The following is a 20,000-nucleotide window of genomic DNA, read 5'->3' as shown; positions in this document are numbered from 1 at the left end:
GTGTGTGTGTGTGCTGTAGTGTGTGTGAGTAGTGTGTGCTGTAGTGTGTGTGTGTGTGAGTGTGGGGTAATGTGTGTGTGTGTGTGTGTGAGTGTGTGCTGTAGTGTGTGTGTGTGTGTGAGTGTGGGGTAATGTGTGTGTGTGTGAGTGTGTGCTGTAGTGTGTGTGTGAGTAAGAGTGTGCTGTAGTGCGTGTGTGTGTGAGTGTGTGCTGTAGTGTGTGTGTGAGTGTGGGGTAATGTGTGTGAGTGATTGTGTGATGTAGTGTGTGTGTGAGTAAGAGTGTGCTGTAGTGCGTGTGTGTGTGAGTGTGTGCTGTAGTGTGTGTGTGTGAGTGTGTGGTAATGTGTGTGAGTGATTGTGTGATGTAGTGTGTGTGTGAGTGTGTGCTGTAGTGTGTTTGCTCTCTTTTTCTTTTTCATTCTTACATACAAGCTTTCGCAGTGTTTGTGCTGTAACCTTGCCAAGGAAAAGCAGCAGGAAAAAAACCCAAGTAACCTGGGCCTAATTTCCAAACATGCACAAGGATTACATCGCTTCCACCGCCAAGGACAGCTTTTCTTTGGGATCTTGAGCGCAGTAATGAGTTCTGACCCAGGAGAGCACTTACCCTCTGAAAAAAGACAGTTTTTTAGAGGGGGGCACGCTGTGTGTGTGTGTGTGTGTGTGTGTGTGTGTGTGTCAGTTTTTTAGAGGGGGGCACGCTGAGGGCAGCCAACACTTTCAACCTAAAACTGATTACAATTGTATCCAGCCCCGTCGCAAAGCGTTCCTCAGTCATAAGAAGAGCCCAAGCAGCTGATGTAATCCTTGCTATCATCAACACAAACAGCCGAGACTGGGTAAACCATGAGGATGCTGATAATGGTCGCAAGCAATTCCACACAGCGGCATATTTAATTATGTTAACGGCATGTTAAAAGCAAAACGGGCTGAGCAAATGACAGCCAAAACTGACCCCAGGAGTGAGACAGAAATGGGGTATTCTTAAAGCCTTTCTTTTACCTCCAAGTGGCCTCCACTATCAGCCTCCAGGATTCTTGTGTGTCTAATAACACTTGAGTGGGAATCAGTGTGCTTTGATGTCAGCCCAGTGAATGTGGTGGAGAGGAGCTGTTAGCGCTTTCCGTTTCTTTAAAGGTAAGTGCTGTTCCTAAAACAGGCCTTTTAAGGGGATGTGCTGCATTTAGGCTGCCTACCCATCAAGGTTAAAGGCATAAATCAAAATACAGGAAATTCACACACACACACACACACACACACACACACACACACACACACACACAAATGTATGCACCCACAGAAATACAAACACAGACACTCACACACACAGACACACACACAAACAGGTCTTTGAATACTGTGCCAACAAAGCATCATCTTTTATGTCCAAAGAAGACACATGCACACCTAATGCAGCGGTCTCACGGGTTTATAAACAAAGACAGACCCTTTCTTCTCTTTACATCGGCCCCTGCACAACACCCATAGTCACTCACTCTCTCTCTCCACATCTCTCTCTCTCTGTGTTTCTTTTACTCAGCTCTCTCTCTCCCTCATTCCCTCTCTCTCTCTCTACCACCCCTTTCACTCTCTTAACTTGAGTGTTCAGCAGGAGACGCCTGTATTCCTTTATGTGTGTACAGTATGTGTGTGCAGTATGTTTGTGTGTGCAATATGTGTGTGAGTGAGAGTGAGTGAATGAGTGTGTGGGAGTGAGAGTGTGTGTGTGGGTTGGTGGGTGGGTGTTTGAGTGTGTGTGTGTGTGTGTGTGTGTGTGTGTAATTCAGATGCCTTCACCCACTAAGACAAAAGGCTTGGTGTCAATGTCAGGGGGGGGGGTCGCCACTCCATAAGACTGACAAGCCTAATCCCCTCTCCACTGCTTTGTGTGTTATTACCCAGATTCAATAGCTTTGCCTCCTGTGTGTGTGTCTGTGTGTGTGTGTGTGTGTTTATGAGAGAGCGATTGAGTGTGTGTGCATATGATAGTTTGTGTGTGTGAGAGAGTCTCTGTGGGTTTAGGCAGATTGTTCTTTTGTATAATTAAAGGTGCTGGTCTCTTGTGACGGTGAGGGGCTGACAGAGAGGCTTTGAAGTTTAATGGGAAAAGATGTGTTTCGTTCCACAGTCCAAGACAGATGTAGTGTGTGTGTCTGTGCGTGTGTGTGTGTGTGCGTCTGCATATGTGTGTGTGTGTGGGTGTCTGCGTATGTGTGTGTGTGTCTGTGTATGTGTGTGTGTGTGTTTGTGTGTGTGTGTGTCTGTGTATGTGTGTGTGTTGTGCGTCAGCTGTGCAGAGTGATGTATGATGTGTACCAACCTGATCCACCTCCAAAATTGAGGTCCAACCCCCTTAAACAAACAAACACACACACACACACACACACACACAATGCAAGCTTGCACAGAGAGTGGCCTACTTTTTGCCGCAGGTCCTGGTTGGAGACGATGATGACGTTGGGTGGGTCTCCCACAGCTGTGGCCGCCCCCCCAATGTTGGTGAAGATTACCTCGGCGATGAGAACATTTTTGGGGTCCAGATTGAGCACCTCACAGAGCCTGCCAAAGCAGCACAGAAACAGAAGAGCCCCTTTAGTCTTCGTTAGATTGCCCCTAAGGGCAAAGGAAAGGGTAAAGGGATAGAAAGGAGGGAAAGATGGAAGAATGGAGGGAGGAAGAGACATAATTTGGAAGCTGTTGATTCGAAGGAGAGGTGAGAGAGAGAGAGAGAGAGAGAGAGAGTTGGTGACCTCATCCATTAGGGTTCAACCCAACACACAAGAGCGAAATGCACATCTTGGTTTGTGAGCCGCCAGGCCAGGCTATCTCTCAGGACCTTACGTGTGAACCTCACTGCTACACCACATCAGCAAATAGGCAACATGGAATTACGATGGGAACAATACGAAGAAGGACGCTGTAAATCCAACTCAATAAAATGAATTCCTTGTTCTTTACAGGACACAAGGGCACCAGGGCACCAGGGCACCAGGGCACCAGGGCAGGGCAGGGCAAAGGCCCTCTGGTCCCCCACCCCCCCCCCCCCCCCCCGGGACCCAGGTGGTGCCGACATCAATCACCGCTCCAAAGCGAGGCATTTAGGCGGGGTTTACATCTGTAAATATCCAGCTGTGCCGCGGGGGAAGGGGGAACGCAGAGCCGCGGGAAAGAATGCCGCAGATAAAAGCCTCGGATGAGCAAAGAAAGGACTTCAAAAGAGCCGCACTCAGTCTCTAATTGCCCATTCTTAATTGAGCGACGTGCTCTGGGTATGACTCATCAATATATCCATGGCTGCGCAGTGCGCACACATGACTGTCTGTGAGGGAGAGGTTGCTTATTCTTTCTGATGAAGCCCTTCAGATAAATACACCTACCCGAAAGTGAACTAAACTAATGGGCGCTTTCCAGAGGAGCCTAATGACAGCCGTTACTTCAGACCCATCTCAAGCAGCTTCCATGCAGCCTGATAGAAACTTTGACAAATGACAGTTTGATGAAAGCTGACAGATTGGCGACAGGAGCAAATCTACGACACTGATGTAAACAGTGGCATGAAAAGCAGCTCTGGTCTGCCTGACTGCCTGCCTGCCTGTCTGTCTGTCTGTCTGTCTGTCTGTCTGTCTGTCTGTCTGTCTGTCTGTCTGACTGACTGACTGACTGACTACCTGTCTGCCTTCTGTCTGTCTGTCTGTCTGTCTGTCTGTCTGTCTGTCTGTCTGTCTGTCTGACTCCCTGTCTGTCTGACTCCCTCCCTCCTGTCTGTCTGTCTGTCTGTCTGTCTGTCTGTCTGCCTGACTCTCTCTCTCCCTCCCTGTCAGTCTGTCTGTCTGTCTGTCTGTCTGTCTGTCTGCCTGCCTGCCTGCCTGCCTGCCTGCCTGCCTGCCTGCCTGCCCGCCCCCACCACCACCACCCTCACCATCCTGTGGTCTCAAGGACTAAAACTGAAAAGTGAATTCCCCTCCAACTAAACAGCAAGCGTCTCCATCACAGCCTTCAGGCAGAGCAAGGGGATCAGCATGCTGCCTCTGCTTGCACTAAAAACCTCACTACTGACTCCAGACGTGTTATGCCTGCAGCCAAAGTGCCAAAGAGTTGAATTGACTACCTGCGTAAGCGAACAGTGCATAAAAATCAGGCGTTCTCCTAACATCGCTCATGACGCCTATCCTCTCACTGAGTAACATGGCAGGAGTAAATTTTTTCGGAATGTCGCTGTCCCAGCTCGGTCAGAACATTGAGAGACGGGGAAAAGGGGCGAGAGAGCATATGGAATGAAATGGAGCGAGAAAGAGAATGATGAAGCAGGAGGCTTGGGCGAGTCGGAGGGCATAACCTCACATCTCCTTGCATAACGCTCAAAGCCAGGGAGCGACACAGAGGAGTTCTGAGGCAAAGACCCTCCAGGACCCACATCCTCTCTCGAGGACACAGTCCTTTTATTAAGACCCTCCAGGACCCACATCCTCTCTCGAGGACACAGTCCTTTTATTAAGACCCTCCAGGACCCACATCCTCTCTCGAGGACACAGTCCTTTTATTAAGACCCTCCAGGACCCACATCCTCTCTCGAGGACACAGTCCTTTTATTAAGACCCTCCAGGACCCACATCCTCTCTCTCGAGGACACCGTCCTTTTATTAAGACCCTCCACGACCCACATCCTCTCTCGAGGACACAGTCCTTTTATTAAGACCCTCCAGGACCCACATCCTCTCTCGAGGACACAGTCCTTTTATTAAGACCCTCCAGGACCCACATCCTCTCTCGAGGACACCGTCCTTTTATTAAGACCCTCCAGGACCCACATCCTCTCTCGAGGACACAGTCCTTTTATTAAGACCCTCCAGGACCCACATCCTCTCTCGAGGACACAGTCCTTTTATTAAGACCCTCCAAGACCCCACATCCTCTCTCGAGGACACAGTCCTTTTATTAAGACCCTCCAGGCAGTGGCGCCACCAAGGGGTGGCGAGGGGTGGCTGCTGCCACCCCAAAATCATTCTTTGCCACCCCATTTGCCACCCCTAAGACACATTTTATTATGCATATTTATTTCAAATATTTAATGTACTCGAGATTTTTTTTAAATTCACAATAGTTGTTCGTAATGTGAAAACTATTTTGTAGCAAGATACAGCGCGCTGCTCTTGCTGACATTGTAGCTAGCTCCCCCTCCCTGACGTTGCTTGTTGGTGATTGCTATGAGAGATTTGAAGGAAACGTGGAAGACGGAGACCGTAGTAGTACACAGCACTTGGACAACACCTTTTGAACAGCACTTGGACAACATTTCCGACGAGAAAACTTCTAGTGGGTATGTATATCACACAATGGTGAACTCTCAAAGGAAATACATACCCTTTACTTCATTCTTAAAACTGAACTTACTCATTACGTTTTATTATTGTTGAATTCACGCTAGCATTGCTAAGCGGGAAAGTAAGCATAGCTAACAACTAATACTGAAATGGTGTGTCAATTTTCAGAGGATGAAACGAAAAACGGAAAAACAGCCAGGGGAGAATGAGAATGAGGAGGAACAGGGTCCGTGTATCTTCTGGCCAACCGATTTTCGTTTTAAAACCAGGAAATGGAAAACGAATAACGAGCCGTCTCCCGTCTCGGAGTCGGAAAATGGGAAACGAGGAACGAACCTATTTCCGATTTCCGATTTCAAAACGTTTCGAACGTTTTCTGTGGTTCGTGTGCGTGGTTATGAATGGAAATTCGGGTAAATAAAAACAGGGGCAATTTTCCATCACTGATTTTGCATTAATATGACCCGGGACTGGTTCTGTGACAAGGGCCTAGACGCTTGTAGAGAGTCAGTTGATGGTGCATCTTTGGCGGACACATATTTCTAACATCCCGGTGCCTGTGGAGGTTGAAAACAAGGGCCTGGAAGCTCGTAGAGAGTCCGTGGATGGTGCTCTGTCCTCGGACACATATTTTTGACATCCCGGTGCCTGTGGAGGATGAAAACAAGGGCCTAGAAGCTCGGGGCCAGTCAGCTGATGGTGCACTGTCCTCGAACACATTATCTTCACATCCTGGTGCCTGTGGAGGATGGAGACAGGGGTCTTGCAGCTCGGGGCCAGTCCGCTGATGGTGTAGCCTACTATTCTCGGACACTTGTTGCTTACTTGTAACTTCATCAACGGTAGCCATGATTAACAGACACTGACAAAAGACATCAAGTTCCGGGTCATATTAATGCAAAATCAGTGATGGAAAATTGCCCCTGTTTTTATTTACCCGAATTTCCATTCATAACCACGCACACGAACCACAGAAAACGACCCGTTCCCCGTTTGGAAAATAAATGGGAAATGGGAAATAGGTTCGTTCCTCGTTTCCCATTTTCCGACTCCGAGACGGTAGACGGGAGACGGCTCGTTGTCCGTTTTCCATTTCCTGGTTTTAAAACGAAAATCGGTTGGCCAGAAGATACACGGACCGAACAGGTAAAGCTAGGCAATGAACTGGAAGAGGTGGATAGATCAGGCACAGAACACGCCGTGTCAGCGACGGTTCCTGGGCCAGCAGGTAAAGTTACAGAGATAAAATAGGTATCCTTGCTACTGAAATGGATATTTCAAATAGGCTAACATCAGTAATGTAATGGCATCATGTTTCAATATACCAGGAATCCGAAAGTTTGATAGGAATGCCTGAGGATTAATTTCGGTTGAGAAGATTAGGCTACATGTTTTTGGTCATTTGCTCTATCAAAGTTCAATCTTAATTTTATTTTCAAGGAAAAACAAAGCAATCCAATTTCTGTAAATTCATTGCAAATTAATGTATCTGAACTGTTCATGTATTGTCCATTGTTTTTTCAATGTTTAATTTCTGTTCATACAGATTTTGTTGAAAATGGCAAGCTTGTGAATATATTTAGGCAATATTCTAAGATGGAACTGTTTAATTGTTTTAATAGTTTAACTGTCTATTTAAATGGACCTATTATAACCTGTGCTGTAAATCTGTGCACTGCACAATAAAGCAATATCAAAAATATTTTTGGGGTGTTTTCAAATGTATTGTTCATTTAAACATCAAAATTAAAACTACAGTAATTGTCAAGGAAAAGTACAGTTATATAAATGGTACTACTATTTAGCTACTGTGAAATAGGCTACTGTATAGTATACGTACACATGTAAAACAAGATTGCTTGTTTGAGAGTTGCCATTAACAGTCAAGAGATCAAAATATGTCTGTATACACCATATTACATAGATATAGATTTATTAGAATAAATAGTAGATTATTAAATTGGGTTATGTTTTTTTTTTTTTTGTTTGCCACCCTAAGATTTGCTGTGGCCCCCACTGGCCACCCCTGGAATAATTTTCTGGAGGCGCCACTGCCTCCAGGACCCCACATCCTCTCTCGAGGACACAGTCCTTTTATTAAATAGCCGCCTAATTACATTAAGAGAGCATTTAAACACTGGGGGCCCTGTGCTTCAGCCTCGGAGGCAGAGGAAAGAAAGGGCCAAATATGGACTGAAGTGAACGAGAGCAGCATAAGAGAAAGAGAGAGAGAATGAGAGAGAGTTAGAGACGGGGGGGAGAGTGAGAAAAAATATATGAATGAAAATTAGATATAGTATCCTCAAATGGGACAGCTTTGTGTGCTGTCACACAGAGTCTGTAAAAACACGATTGATTTGAACAACCCTGAGCGTGCAGCGTTTGTTGCATCTGAATAAGGGGGAGGGGGGGGGGTGTTGGGGGGAGGGTGAGAAATCTCTTTTGAGCGGGCAGAGATTCCATTCCACCCGTCCAGCGCCGCACGCCTGACAGCTCTAATCAATCTTGTGTGAAGAGCGGGAGCGGAAGATTAAATTAGAGACAGGTGTGTGTGTGTGTGTGTGTGTGTGTGTGTGTGTGTGCCTGCTTGGCTCCGGAATGGAAACCCCGCGAGCGCTTCATGGATGAGAGAACCAAGTGCCTCCACTTAGTGCCCTTACACACACCTCATCCCGTCTGAACCCCACTAACACACACCTCATCACGTCCGAACCCCACTTACATATACCTCATCACGTCCGAACCTCACTTACACACACCTCATCCCGTCCAAACCCCACTAACACACACCTCATCCCATCCAGACCCCACTTACACACACCTCATCACGTCCAATCCTCACTTACACACACCTCATCACGTCCAATCCTCACTTACACACACCTCATCACCTCCGAACCTTACTTACACACCAAACCCCACCCCTCGTAACTGTAAGCTACTAGCTCATTTAGCATTTTGTTTTTTGTGTAATTTCGTGTTATACATGTATGTATTACATTTTTTGCTTTGATTTTAATGTTTATTTCCTTTAATTCATGTTTATTTGTATTTGCCTAGACTGAAAGGCACTTTAGTAAAACTCCTGTCGTTCTGGAATGCACTGTATAAAGTGACTTGACGCTGTGGAGGGGGTCGCCGTGAGCGTGTGACGTACCTGATGGTGACAGGCGTGAAGAGCATCATAGTGGTGACGTTGTCCAGGAAGGCAGAGAGGATGGCGGCGATCAGGCAGAGGATGATGATCATGGGCCACACCCGGCCTCTGGACAGCTGGTAGGCCTGCGAGAGGAAGGTGGGGAAGAAGCCATAAGACGGCAACTCCAGCAGGGAACAATGAGCCCCGACTACATCCACCTCACGTCAGCCAAAATAAGGGGCGCAATACACAACCACAACAACAACAACAACAAATTGGTGGCTTGTTTGTGCCTTGACAATGTTCTAATCAGAACAAATTAGCGGGGCACTAAAAGCAGTGGTTGGTAGAGTCTGCTAAATGGGATAATTTAACCATGATATTGAGTTTGTTTGTTCTTTTTTCCCCCCTTGTTCAGACAATTCATGTCATTAGCGATTTCATTTTGTAAACCAAAGCAATTATGTGAACACAGCAAATCTCGTAGGACAAGAAATGTACTGTGAAAGGGCAGAGAAAAATACAGTTCAATCCCCCAAAGAAAGGCAGCAAATAATCATTTCATGGTCGTGACTTTTCTCTCCTTTTCTTTTGTTGCCATGCAAAAAAAAATTGGCAGCAAGTATTCAGGCAGCCTCACTCTGCTTAAGTGCAAGTTGGTGCTCCAATTTGTTTCATTCCGACACACGGAACGTTCCAGAGAGCCGCGACCCCCGGCAACAGGGCCACTGCTGGTGTTAGGGTATCTCCATGGATACGTTAACTCAGCTGTCCGGAATCATCCTAATCAAGCTGAATTATGGGGGTGTTACTTCTACCCTGCAACGCTGCCTGGCCCTGACCTCGTTTAGGTAGCAATCAGGGACCGTACACACACGTACACACACACACACACACACACACACCCACATACACACACACACACACACACCGTACACACAGGCACGAGCATGCAATCAGGGTGCATTCATTCACTCAAATGCACACACAAACTAAGCGTACTCCACAGAAAGGAAACTTAGTTGCACTCTTCTAACAATCGGACCCAATCAGGTCGACACAAACTCCAGACGCTCAAAGTGTACCCAGAGAGATGCTAGCAGATGACAAATCACATTAAAACAGATACAAACACAGGCTCGCTCACACAGATCCCACTACAGCATACGGTCCGCACTGATGTTCTGTTCAAACACAGAGCAGGTGTGGGTGGCTGCTCTTAGAGGGGAGGGGGGACTTGGACTAAGGACAGGAAGGTCATCTTTGAGCTGATACTGTATGTTAATTCTAGAGTGCCTGCCCTTGTGGAGAAAGGGGCTTGCTTTGTATTCATGAGTCCGTGCTTCTCCCTCTTTCAGGTGTGCTACGGCACGCAGAGAGGCGGCGCGCTTTACCTGAAGGACAGGAGTGCCAGGCTACCGCACGCTCCCCCGCGCCGCTGCGCATTAATTCCACAGAAGGGTTTGGTGTGGCAGGGTTCATGGACCCCTCAGCTGCAGCCTAACAGGATTTCCAGCTCACACCTCTCACGCCCCCACTCTCCTTCTTCTTTACCCCACCCACCACCCCCCACCCTCCTTCTCCGCCCCACCCCCTTCTCCCCCCCACCCCCTCAACCCTCCTTCTTCAAAATCATTTTTACAGGAGCGCTCCCCAGCCCAAGGGAGAAATGAGTGATGCTGGTTCCCACTATGCCCCAAGGCCAAAACCAGCCGTAGAACAGACCTCAACTGAACAAGCCAAATAGAACAAAACCAAAGAAAAAGGTTTAAATAGGTTTTTGCACCATGGAATAAACACATGCAGCCTATTCAGCAGTGTATGTAGCTGTTTGATTTGTTGTGAATTTGAGTGTATCCCCATGAAGCGTAAAGGACGTGTTCTGAGATGCGTGTAACTCATCGAGTCCTTTTAGCGCGGTCACGTCTGGAGTCTTCCTCCCCGAAGATGACCAGCTGCCAGGGAGCCTTGGGTGAGACGCCGCACACACGCACACACATCAATCACACAAACTCTCGAAAACGACATAGTCTTTCGGCACGGCGGCGAGGTTACCTTCACAGCACAGTAGTCAAAGAAGCCCGTCTCGGAGAATATGGCCACTAAGATCATCTGAAACAAAAAAAACAGGACATGAAATCACAACATCCTTTCAAAAAGCAAGCTGTGCTCTACTACTGTAAGGGTTTATCAGGGACGCTGTAGAAGTGGGCCAAATAGAGAGCTTGTGATATCCTTAACTAGCCGTTTACAGGTTCTCTGGGGGGTACTTAGTCATCAGGGTATTTGTCTGAAAATAAATAACACAAAGCCCCATAACACAAAACAGATTGAAATGATGAATATTCAAGTGACATCTAGAAATGGAACGGAAGAGAAATCAAAAACTCTCTGAAAAAAATGTCCTCATTAATCAAATAAAAGCCCTGCGTCCTCTTTTTTTCTGAGTTTTATAGCTTTTTTCATGTTTCACAAATCACACTGCCTGTTTAACGCCCGGGAGTTCATCCCTGATGGGCCGGATCTTCATGCTCCCTGTATCTACAGCCATTCTGAGCCAGGAAAGTTGAAATTTTATTCATTTTTCAAATCATGTTTATAAATCTCACTCTCGTTTGGATCAGCGACTGCATGGTGAATTGTTGAAAGCGAAGCGTTGGCTTTCATTCTGCTCCGCTTGGCTTTCATTTCTCTCTCGTAACTACTTTTAGCATGTAGTCATCGCCACTTTGCATCAGGAGTGATTGGACGGGCGTGTTGCCATGGAGACAGGCTTTGAACACATCAGGACCTTGAAGAGATCGTCTCTAGCAGTAAGACATAAGAGGATGGGGCTTTGGTGGAGCGGTGTGTGCTTGTTGCATTTCAGCATCGGGGGGGGGCACACACACAAGTAAAACAATATCACAGACCTTGTTTTTTTCTCACTTATTTTTTTCTTTGAAAGCGAATGAGATTCGTTTCATGTAGGCAATGCTGAGGATGCAGCCCTGACAGCGCACTTCACAGGAAAGCATATATTTGTCGTGGAAAGCGCACCAGAAAGAGAGATTTCACTCACCATGCCGAACAACAGAGCCAGCGTCTCGTAGTCGATCCACTCCACCACCGTCGACAGACTGGGCCTCTGGGGGCCGGGGAGAGAAGCAGAGAGCGAGACCACCAGTAAATATCACTCCGTCTTTATAGTCTCCAAGTCATTAGCAGACAACTTGCTCTGAACCCACCAGATAGTGCAGCAGGGACTGAAGTTTTCGCTCATTACTCATACCAGTCTTGTTCTTAGTTTAATGGTCTATTAGCTTCCTTAAGGGTGTCAGTGAGTTTCAAATGTCTGACTGGCCACCAGTTCAGATAAAACAGCCTACTGTGCTCGAGATTTATCATTAATCATTAAACATTTCCTTTGGCTCAAGTGCACTGGAGGAAAGAAGTTGTTGTTGTTTCAAATCTTTTTTATTGGTTATCCTTGCATTAAATGCAATGTGACCAAGGCTGTTGAACTGATTATGTCACCTCAACCCCCCACCCTCAACCAACACACACACACACACACACACACACACACACTTTCATACGCACACTCTCTCTCCATCTTGTGTGTGCTTAATCGCATTCTCCAGGCAGTCAAGTAAAATAAGCCTGCTCTCCACGGCCTTAATGATGAAGCATAAATGCCTCTCTCTCTCTCTCGCACACTCTCTCGCTTTCATGCACTCCTAACTATTGAGACATAATGGCTATCTTGGCTCCCATGGCTAATTGATAAGTCTCTGGAGCTCATCGCTTGCAATAAGAGTGGAGTCATTATCGGCGAGAAGCAGAGGAGCGAGCAGGAGCCTTACATTTCCAATGAAGGCCAGCGCCGCCAGGGCAGACAGGGACCCCAACATGGCCGCCAGGGTCCTGTGGACGATCTGAAGAAAGAGAACAGCACTGTTACCATCACTGGAGAAGATAAACCCACTGCTGCCTAACATGTGCGTTTACTACCGCATGTAAAACAGCAGTCTATGGAAACATATCTAGAGTGCATCCAGTAGCCTAAATAGCTTTCTTTTAAGGGTGAATTTGCTGGCTGACAACGTAGGTATGGGTGACACCACTCAATGAGAAGGGTACCACTGAAATGCATGGTACTTTAACAACACTGTTAACAACACTGTTACCAACACTCCCTTACCTGTACATTACCTTCTGTTTGTGCTTACTGCAGTACCACAAGGGTTAACTCACTGGCAGACAACATGGTGACAGTGGTACAGGAGGTAGAGAAGTCGTTCAGTAATCAGAAGATTGTTCGATTCCCTGTCGAAGCGCCCTTGAGTAAGACACTGAACCCCTAATTGCTCCTGATGTGCAGTGTGCCATCAGTGTAAATATGTAAACAATGTGTATACATCCTTGTAAGTCGCTTTGGATAAAAGCGTCTGCTAAATGACGAAATGTAAATGTAAATGATCACCCTCTTACGAAGGCAGGTACCGACACAACCAGACAACACAAGGCCTCCCTTGATGGATAACTTGGAAAAACCCTTCTAGCTCAAGGTTTAGTCTTTCAGCTGCAGCAGATGTTTATATGTGGTGCCCTGAAGGCTTGTAGTGCATATCAGCACTGGTGCACCAAGGCAATTTGACCCTTTACCCTGGCAATCGCGAGCGCTACGCTCTTCCGGTTTAGGTACTGCAAAGCTTGATGAATTATGCACAAGGAGAGAAATAGAGTTCAGACACATATCTCTATACCATTCACTCACAGAGGACCTTGCCTGTCAGTCGTACACCACCTCACATCACGTCACTGCAACTATTGTGTTCTACTGAAGAGGTGCACTGATTCACAGACTCAGAGGAGGCCACAGAGGAGTCTGTGTGATGCAGTCTTTGCTGGGGGACTTGAGAGGCCTTTTACTGTAAGTGGTTCTATGGCTGAGTAAGAGAGTGCAGTTCCCTAGGGAGAAATGACAGCCTTCATCAAAAAAAAAAAAAAGAACCAAAAAATTGAAACAAAACAGAACAAATAATGAGCAAAACCTCCTTCTTTCTAAGATATGATTAGGCGTGAGCCCCATTGTGGAGTGAAATCACCATAATTAGCAGCTAGCGGTGCGGGCGCCTCCTCACAGGGCTGAGCTTATTGTTCCAGAAGGTTTGGGGTTCTGCTCGCTAGCATCACCCACCTTTCCGAGACAAAGTGTCGGACGAACAGAGCACCCCAGGGGCTCGGCGCGTGCAAATGTTTCCTCTGTTGAAGCGCGTTGACCCGGGCCCGCACTGTCAGGGAGAAACGGTGTCGGCAGCCACCTCTGCCAACACTATTGTCGTCTCATGGAGTCGGGGGGAGACACCTTTCTGCTTTATTTAGAAGTAGGTGGCAGAGGCACCTCATTACCAGGTACAGTAATCACAGAGAGGTGCTTGAAAGGGGAGGAGAGCGAAGAGGAGCGTAGAGAAGAGGGAGGAGAGGAGAGGAGAGGAGAGGGAGGAGATGAGAGGAGAGGAGAGGAGAGGAGAGGAGAGGAGAGGAGCGAAGAGTAGAGTAGAGTACAGTAGAGTAGAGTAGAGTAGAGGAGAGGAGAGGAGAGGAGAGGAGAGGAGAGGAGCGGAGAGTAGAGTAGAGTAGAGTAGAGTAGAGTAGAGTAGAGGAGAGGAGAGGAGAGGAGAAGAGAGGAGCGGAGAGGAGAGGAGAGGAGAGGAGAGGAGACGGAAGAGAAGGAGGAGAGGAGAGGAGCGAAGAGGAGGGTAGAGGAGAGGAGAGGGAGGGAGGTGGTGTCGCTGCGAATGGGCCGCAGACAAATTAATGTAACCCTCCTGAGGCACCACTCATCTGAGTCTCCCTGTCATTTCCCGTCAGTGAAGATAACAATTTAGGTAATGCCGTGATTGTGAGGTACATCCGTCCTGCCCCAGGTCCTTCACAGAGCCATGTTCACAACACACTGAATTAAAGCACAGAGGGGGTGAGCTTGTAGTCTATTTAGGATTTATTTGTGTGTTCAAATTTTTATCTTGAATAAACACTTTAGTTTATATGTGATGATTTTAAACCAATTTAATTGCAAAAGTGCCCCGTGTATAGAAATAGATTCTACTCTATTCTGCTCTATTTCACAATTCAAATGGTCTTTTTTTTTTTTTTTTGTAATGCCTTTTCTAGCTAATGGCAATGTCTTACGATCACAAACTCACAATCAGATGTCTGGGTTCACACATTCCATGGGGGACACACACAATTTTATCTCGAGCCAAAAGCGCATGGGCACGTATCTGAATAAGAGTTTGGACCTTCTGCATGGCAAAGAGGCCGTTTGGTGTGAGATCATATGAACCTTGGCCAGCCAGGTCCTCGGGCGCCAAGAGTTCTGGACGGCACGGCTACGAGCACAGGTTCACCCCCGCTGGTGCCTGTCCTGTGGCCAAACTGACTCACTCCGCTGTCGCATGTTTAATGGATGGGTCTCTGGCCATTAGAATTGCAAATGGCCGTGAACCTATTCGTAACATTCGGAAGAGTCGATTTTAAGGACTCAGTGCACCGCCACAGAAAAGTGTTTTTTTTTTTTAACTGATTTGTTAGGAAAACTCAATTTTAAAGGACACTATGCACCGCGGCAGACGAGTGCGTGTCAGACCGCTCTCACACGGGGACGAGAGAAAAGAGCTGCTCACTCCGAGAGCTGGTCTAACACTCCCTCTTAGCACTCATTAGCACCTGCGAGGCCTGATAACCCGTCCCTTAAACAGCATTAGCTCTGGAACAGATGGACTGCTCTCCCAAACCAACCCAATCATCCTTAGGATGAGAGAACAGCGCAGTGGGGAGAAATACGCTAAGCCACTGTTCCAGAGTAGATTATATGAGCTGACATATTTCAGAGGTAGGGAGGCCAGACGCTTGTTATTTCCTTTGAAATATTTGAAAGCAGGGAGCGGGTCGTTTTCATGCACAGTACTCCGGGTGAGTTACGCTAAACCCGCTCCGCTGGGACGGCCTGAGGAGAAAGCACATCCTACGGTCATGTATGATGCAGGGCTCATGAAACATTGAACGCGGTGGGAGAAACACGCCTGCTTGATCGGGCAGAAAAGCCCTGGTGCTTCCCCGCCATCTTTATTTCATGGAAACAAAAAAATAAATAAATAAAAGAAGTGAAGAACTAGGTCACCGACTGCACTCTGAAGGGGGGTAGCGTTTCTGGGTTGAGGGTTGGAGGCTTTGGCTGACCGCTATGCCAAGGAGCCCTCCGGAGCCCAGAGGATATGCTTGCTTGGGAAGACTTGAAAAAAAGACGGGGGCAAAGCTGCAGGATTAAGGCAAGAGGGCAATTAGTGGAGTCAGGGTCTTAAACAGAAAATCACTCCCATCGGGCAGGCAAAGAGCGTGATGTCTGACCAGGAATAAAGAATTCCGGTATTTAACTGTAACTATGTATTCACGTCCCGTTCATTGTATCCTGTTCAACACTCACATGAAGATAAAAGGACTGTGAGTGCAATGCTATGGTTCTGTCATTCTAATTCGGTCTTATCCGGGCACAAAGACAATGGTAGACAGATAGATAGAGAGAACAAATGTGTATCCACGTGATATGTGTGTGTATGTGTGTGTAGTTATGTCTGTGTCTGTATGTGTATGTGTGTGTGTGTGTGTGTGTGTGTGTGTGTGTGTGTGTGTGTGTGTGTGTGTGTGTGTGTGTGTGTGTGTGTAGGTATGTATGTGTGTGAGTGTGTGTAGGTATGTGTGTGTGTGAGTGTGTGTAGGTATGTGTGTGTGTGAGTGTGTGTAGGTATGTGTGTGTGTACATTGAAAGGAGAAAAGGTGAAGACTTCCATTGTTCTTTCCAATATGACACACAGAGAGTTTTGTGCACCAAAACTAGAGCATGTGAAAACTTTCAGACTGTCGTAAAAAGCCTGTCAGCCTACATGTTCCTTAACAATGGGCTAATTATGATCTACGGGACTGTACCACATCTCACGTTTTCCCCCAAGAACAAACAGGAATAATTAGAACGAGGAGTACCCCATGGTTCTGTGTTCTCAAGGCGTCAAAGAATAGTACATTGCCGTCACACAGGAGCCTTTTGAAAAGTAGCAAATAAAGAGGCCGTTCAAAAAACTGCAAAAAAGAAAATCTCAAGGTTTTCTTTTTCACTTGGGCATCCACCAGGGGTATACATCCTTGAAAAGAAGATCTACTGTTCCGCAGTCACAAAGGATGTACCGCTAATTAGGCAAGCCTGCAATTAAAAGCTTCAGGAAGATGTTGTTTGTAGCACAGCCTTACAGTACTGTCTGTAAGACTAGTAGGCGGTCTGTTTGTATACTTCTATTCACAGTTGGTCCTTAATTTCATTTTCCAATGCAGGACAGCTATTTCTCTATTTCTGGAAAGAATCTTCCTTTACTTATGATAGAAAAGGATTGATTATCCATTTTCTTTTCTTGATGTAGCCTAACAGCCTGGGCTACACTGAAATTCTTCTTTGTGTCAGGCTGTATCTTTGTACGAAAAAAAAAAAACATTCTCAGACCTTTGATGGAGAAGGACACACACCTGGGCTTTTAATATAATAACATGAAATTCAGTTTCGGGCAGCCTAATGGAAGAGGACACTGAATTATACCCCATGGAGCTACACATGGGGAGAGAGGGATGGAGAGAGGGAGGGTGAAAATAAAAAAATAAAAGAAATTAGTATTGGATTGGAAATCAACCCTCAGGTTCAACACAGGACCTTTTCTTCATTCTCAGCTCGGTGGTAATGCATCGCCGTGACACGGAAAGCTCTTGAGCTCGCTGCCGCATCTTAGGTAGGGAGGACGCGTTTGACTGACCATGGCTGTGTGCCGCTGAAAAGCATGCAGGCAAAGCCTATGCACAGAGTCAAGGGGAGCGAGAGTCTCTCTTCTGACCTCTAGTGGTGAAGCGGAGACAGTGCCTCTAAGTATTAAGAACCAGACTTTTTTACCCCACTGTGTGATTCCCAAATTCATCTGCTGTTTTACGCTGACATGAATGCATAGGACATCTGGCATTCAAACAGATAGCATCTGACAGCCTCACTAAAAGTGATTCTCCTAAAAGTGATTGTCACTCTGTTCTCTGTGCTTAGTGAAGGTGCCTCTTGGTGTTTAGAGGGCTTAGCTTAGCCTGCAGTTTCATCCAATATGTCAATAACGCCTCCTTTCCTCTAAAGCCAGACAAATAGAGGCGGCTTCAACCCAGGAATTAGCTCAACTGCGTGAAGTGGGAACTTTTACCCGCTGAGATCTGGGTTATAAATAGCCCTCGCTTTATTATTGGCCAATGGGCAGAGCCGTTTGTGTAAACCCACACACCTCCGTTGTGTGAACACAAACACGTGGGCGGAAGAGATAAATAATAGCGCTCTGCAAATAGCACAGGCTCAGATGAGTCCTTCCTGTGAGTAAATAACAACACACATCTGTAAATACAGGTCTAGGTCACAACACTGTGAAGAGCCGTGCGTCTGTGATATAGGGTGCAGGATGTTGGAGGGAGGTGGGGGAGGGGGGGGGGGGCTCTTTACCTCGAAGATGATGAGTACGTAGACCCCAGCCAGGATGACGCCGGCGATGAGCACCTGCGTTTCCACGGTAGCGTAGAGGTACTGGTGAGTCATGGAGAGGGGCACGACCTGGGTGTCCAGCAGAGATGCCTGCACTGTGATGAGGACAGGGGAGCTGGGAGAGAAAGGAACATGAGAACGAAAGAAAAAGAAAGAAACAAATAAATAAACAAAGAAGAAAGAAAAAGACAGAAAAACAATCAATGACGGGAAGGGAAAAGAGAGAGAAAGAAAGAAAGAAAGAAAAGAAGGAAGGAGGGAAGGGAGGAATGAAAAACAGAGGGAGTGAGCCTGTAATCACATTTAGGGGTGGGGGAAAAAATCGATTATTCGATTTTAATCGATTCTCTCTAAAATGATTCTGTCTCGATTCAGAAAAGTTCATAATCGATTTTGTAATTAAAAAAAAAAAAAAAAAAATTTTTTTTTTTTTTTTTTTTACGCATCCATTTTATGTTGAAATGCAAGCTGCATCGATTATTGGATTGTTCATAGAAAGTCAAAATTGTGACAAGGAAAAGCTTTTTCTCTCATAAAAAATAGAGAAGGTAATTCATCTGTTGATTTTCTTTAATTATCAAACACAAAGTAGGAAGTGTAGCAAAGACTCTAAGTAGCAAACTCAAATGTTTTAAAAGTCGAAATGGATTGATAATCGTTTTATCGGTTTAAAATTGATAATCGTTTTTTTTACACATCCATTTCATGTTGAAATGCAATTATCGATTGATTATCGAATATCAATTCGAAACCAATAAAACGATTATCGATGCATCTTGACTATTGAATCATTTGAGTTTGCAACTCAGAGTCTAAATTGAAGAAAATCAACAGATGAATTACCTTCGCTATTTGCTTTATTAGAGTAAAAGCTTTTAATGGTCACAATTTTGACTTTCTATGAGCAATGCAATAGTCGATGCAGCTTGCATTTCAACATAAAATGGATGTGTAAAAAAAAAAAAAAAAAAAAAAATTTTTTTTTTTAATTACAAAATCGATTTTAAATCGATAATCGATAATCGATTTTAAATCGAATCGTTGACCTCTGAATCGATTTTGAATCGAATCGTGAGGTGCCAAGAGATTCCCACCCCTAATCACATTTCTGCTCCACTCCAGTGCCAGCTGATATTGGCCTGGGGACAGAGGGCCGGAGCGCTGCGGCCCCTCAGTCATTACGGGCGGAGCTCAGATTTGCATCTTTTAATATCGGCCGGGGACCTGAGCCCACCCACGCTCTTTGGAGCAGGAGACGCTCAGCTGTCTTGCCCCTCCATCTGTCAGTGGCAGTAAATCAGGAGAGATGTGGATGCGGATCAACACCCAGCACCTCCTCCTCCCCAGCACCTCCTCCTTCTCCCCAGCACTCCCCCCTCCTCCCCAGCACCTCCTCCTCCCCAGCACCTCCTCCTCCTCCCCAGCACCCCCTCCTCCTCCCCAGCACATCCTCCTCCTTGTGTTTGGCGTCTGTGGGCTACGGTACACATAGAGGTGAGGTTTGGGTTGTGTTAGCGTCTGTGGGCTACGGTACACATAGAGGTGAGGTTTGGGTTGTGTTGGTGTCTGTGGGCTACGGTACACATAGAGGTGAGGTGTGGGTTGTGTTTGGTGTCTGGGGGGTACGGTACACATAGAGGTGAGGTGTGGGTTGTGTTGGTGTCTGGGGGGTACGGTACACATAGAGGTCAGAGGTTAACTGGCACCGTTCCATCTGCACTGAGCTTTTCCACATGAGAGGGTGTTATGAATATTCCCAGAAGTGTGGATTGGGATTAGGCAGGACAGCTTTTTTACCCAACAACCTCTGACCACCGGCATTCCCCCTCACAACGCTCCCCAAGACACCAAACTAACCGACAGAATGTTCCGGTTCATGCTAGGCCTCCAGCGGGCATCGGAATTAGAATAACTCAGTCAGGTCCGTTAAACAGCGGAAGCCT

The 20,000-nt window shown here is 46.5% G+C and overlaps 1 protein-coding gene across 1 annotated transcript in view; it reads right to left on the bottom strand.

Annotated features, from left to right (window-relative positions):
• oca2 (oculocutaneous albinism II) overlaps positions 1-20,000 on the bottom strand; it is a gene marked incomplete at both ends in the record, with an annotated part of 85,697 nt that overhangs the window by 54,903 nt on the left and 10,794 nt on the right. The window contains 6 exons of the mRNA XM_080833706.1: positions 2,423-2,561; positions 8,481-8,605; positions 10,518-10,574; positions 11,524-11,589; positions 12,308-12,379; positions 18,019-18,172. Coding sequence (XP_080689832.1) covers positions 2,423-2,561; positions 8,481-8,605; positions 10,518-10,574; positions 11,524-11,589; positions 12,308-12,379; positions 18,019-18,172 — 613 coding nt within the window. The remainder of the gene's footprint in view (positions 1-2,422; positions 2,562-8,480; positions 8,606-10,517; positions 10,575-11,523; positions 11,590-12,307; positions 12,380-18,018; positions 18,173-20,000) is intronic.

This window comes from Sprattus sprattus, assembly GCF_963457725.1.
Source record: "Sprattus sprattus genome assembly, chromosome: 2".
NCBI classification, from domain to species: domain Eukaryota; kingdom Metazoa; phylum Chordata; class Actinopteri; order Clupeiformes; family Clupeidae; genus Sprattus; species Sprattus sprattus.
The sequence above is the reverse complement of the archived record's forward strand: the minus strand, read 5'-3'. Positions and strand labels throughout refer to the sequence as shown.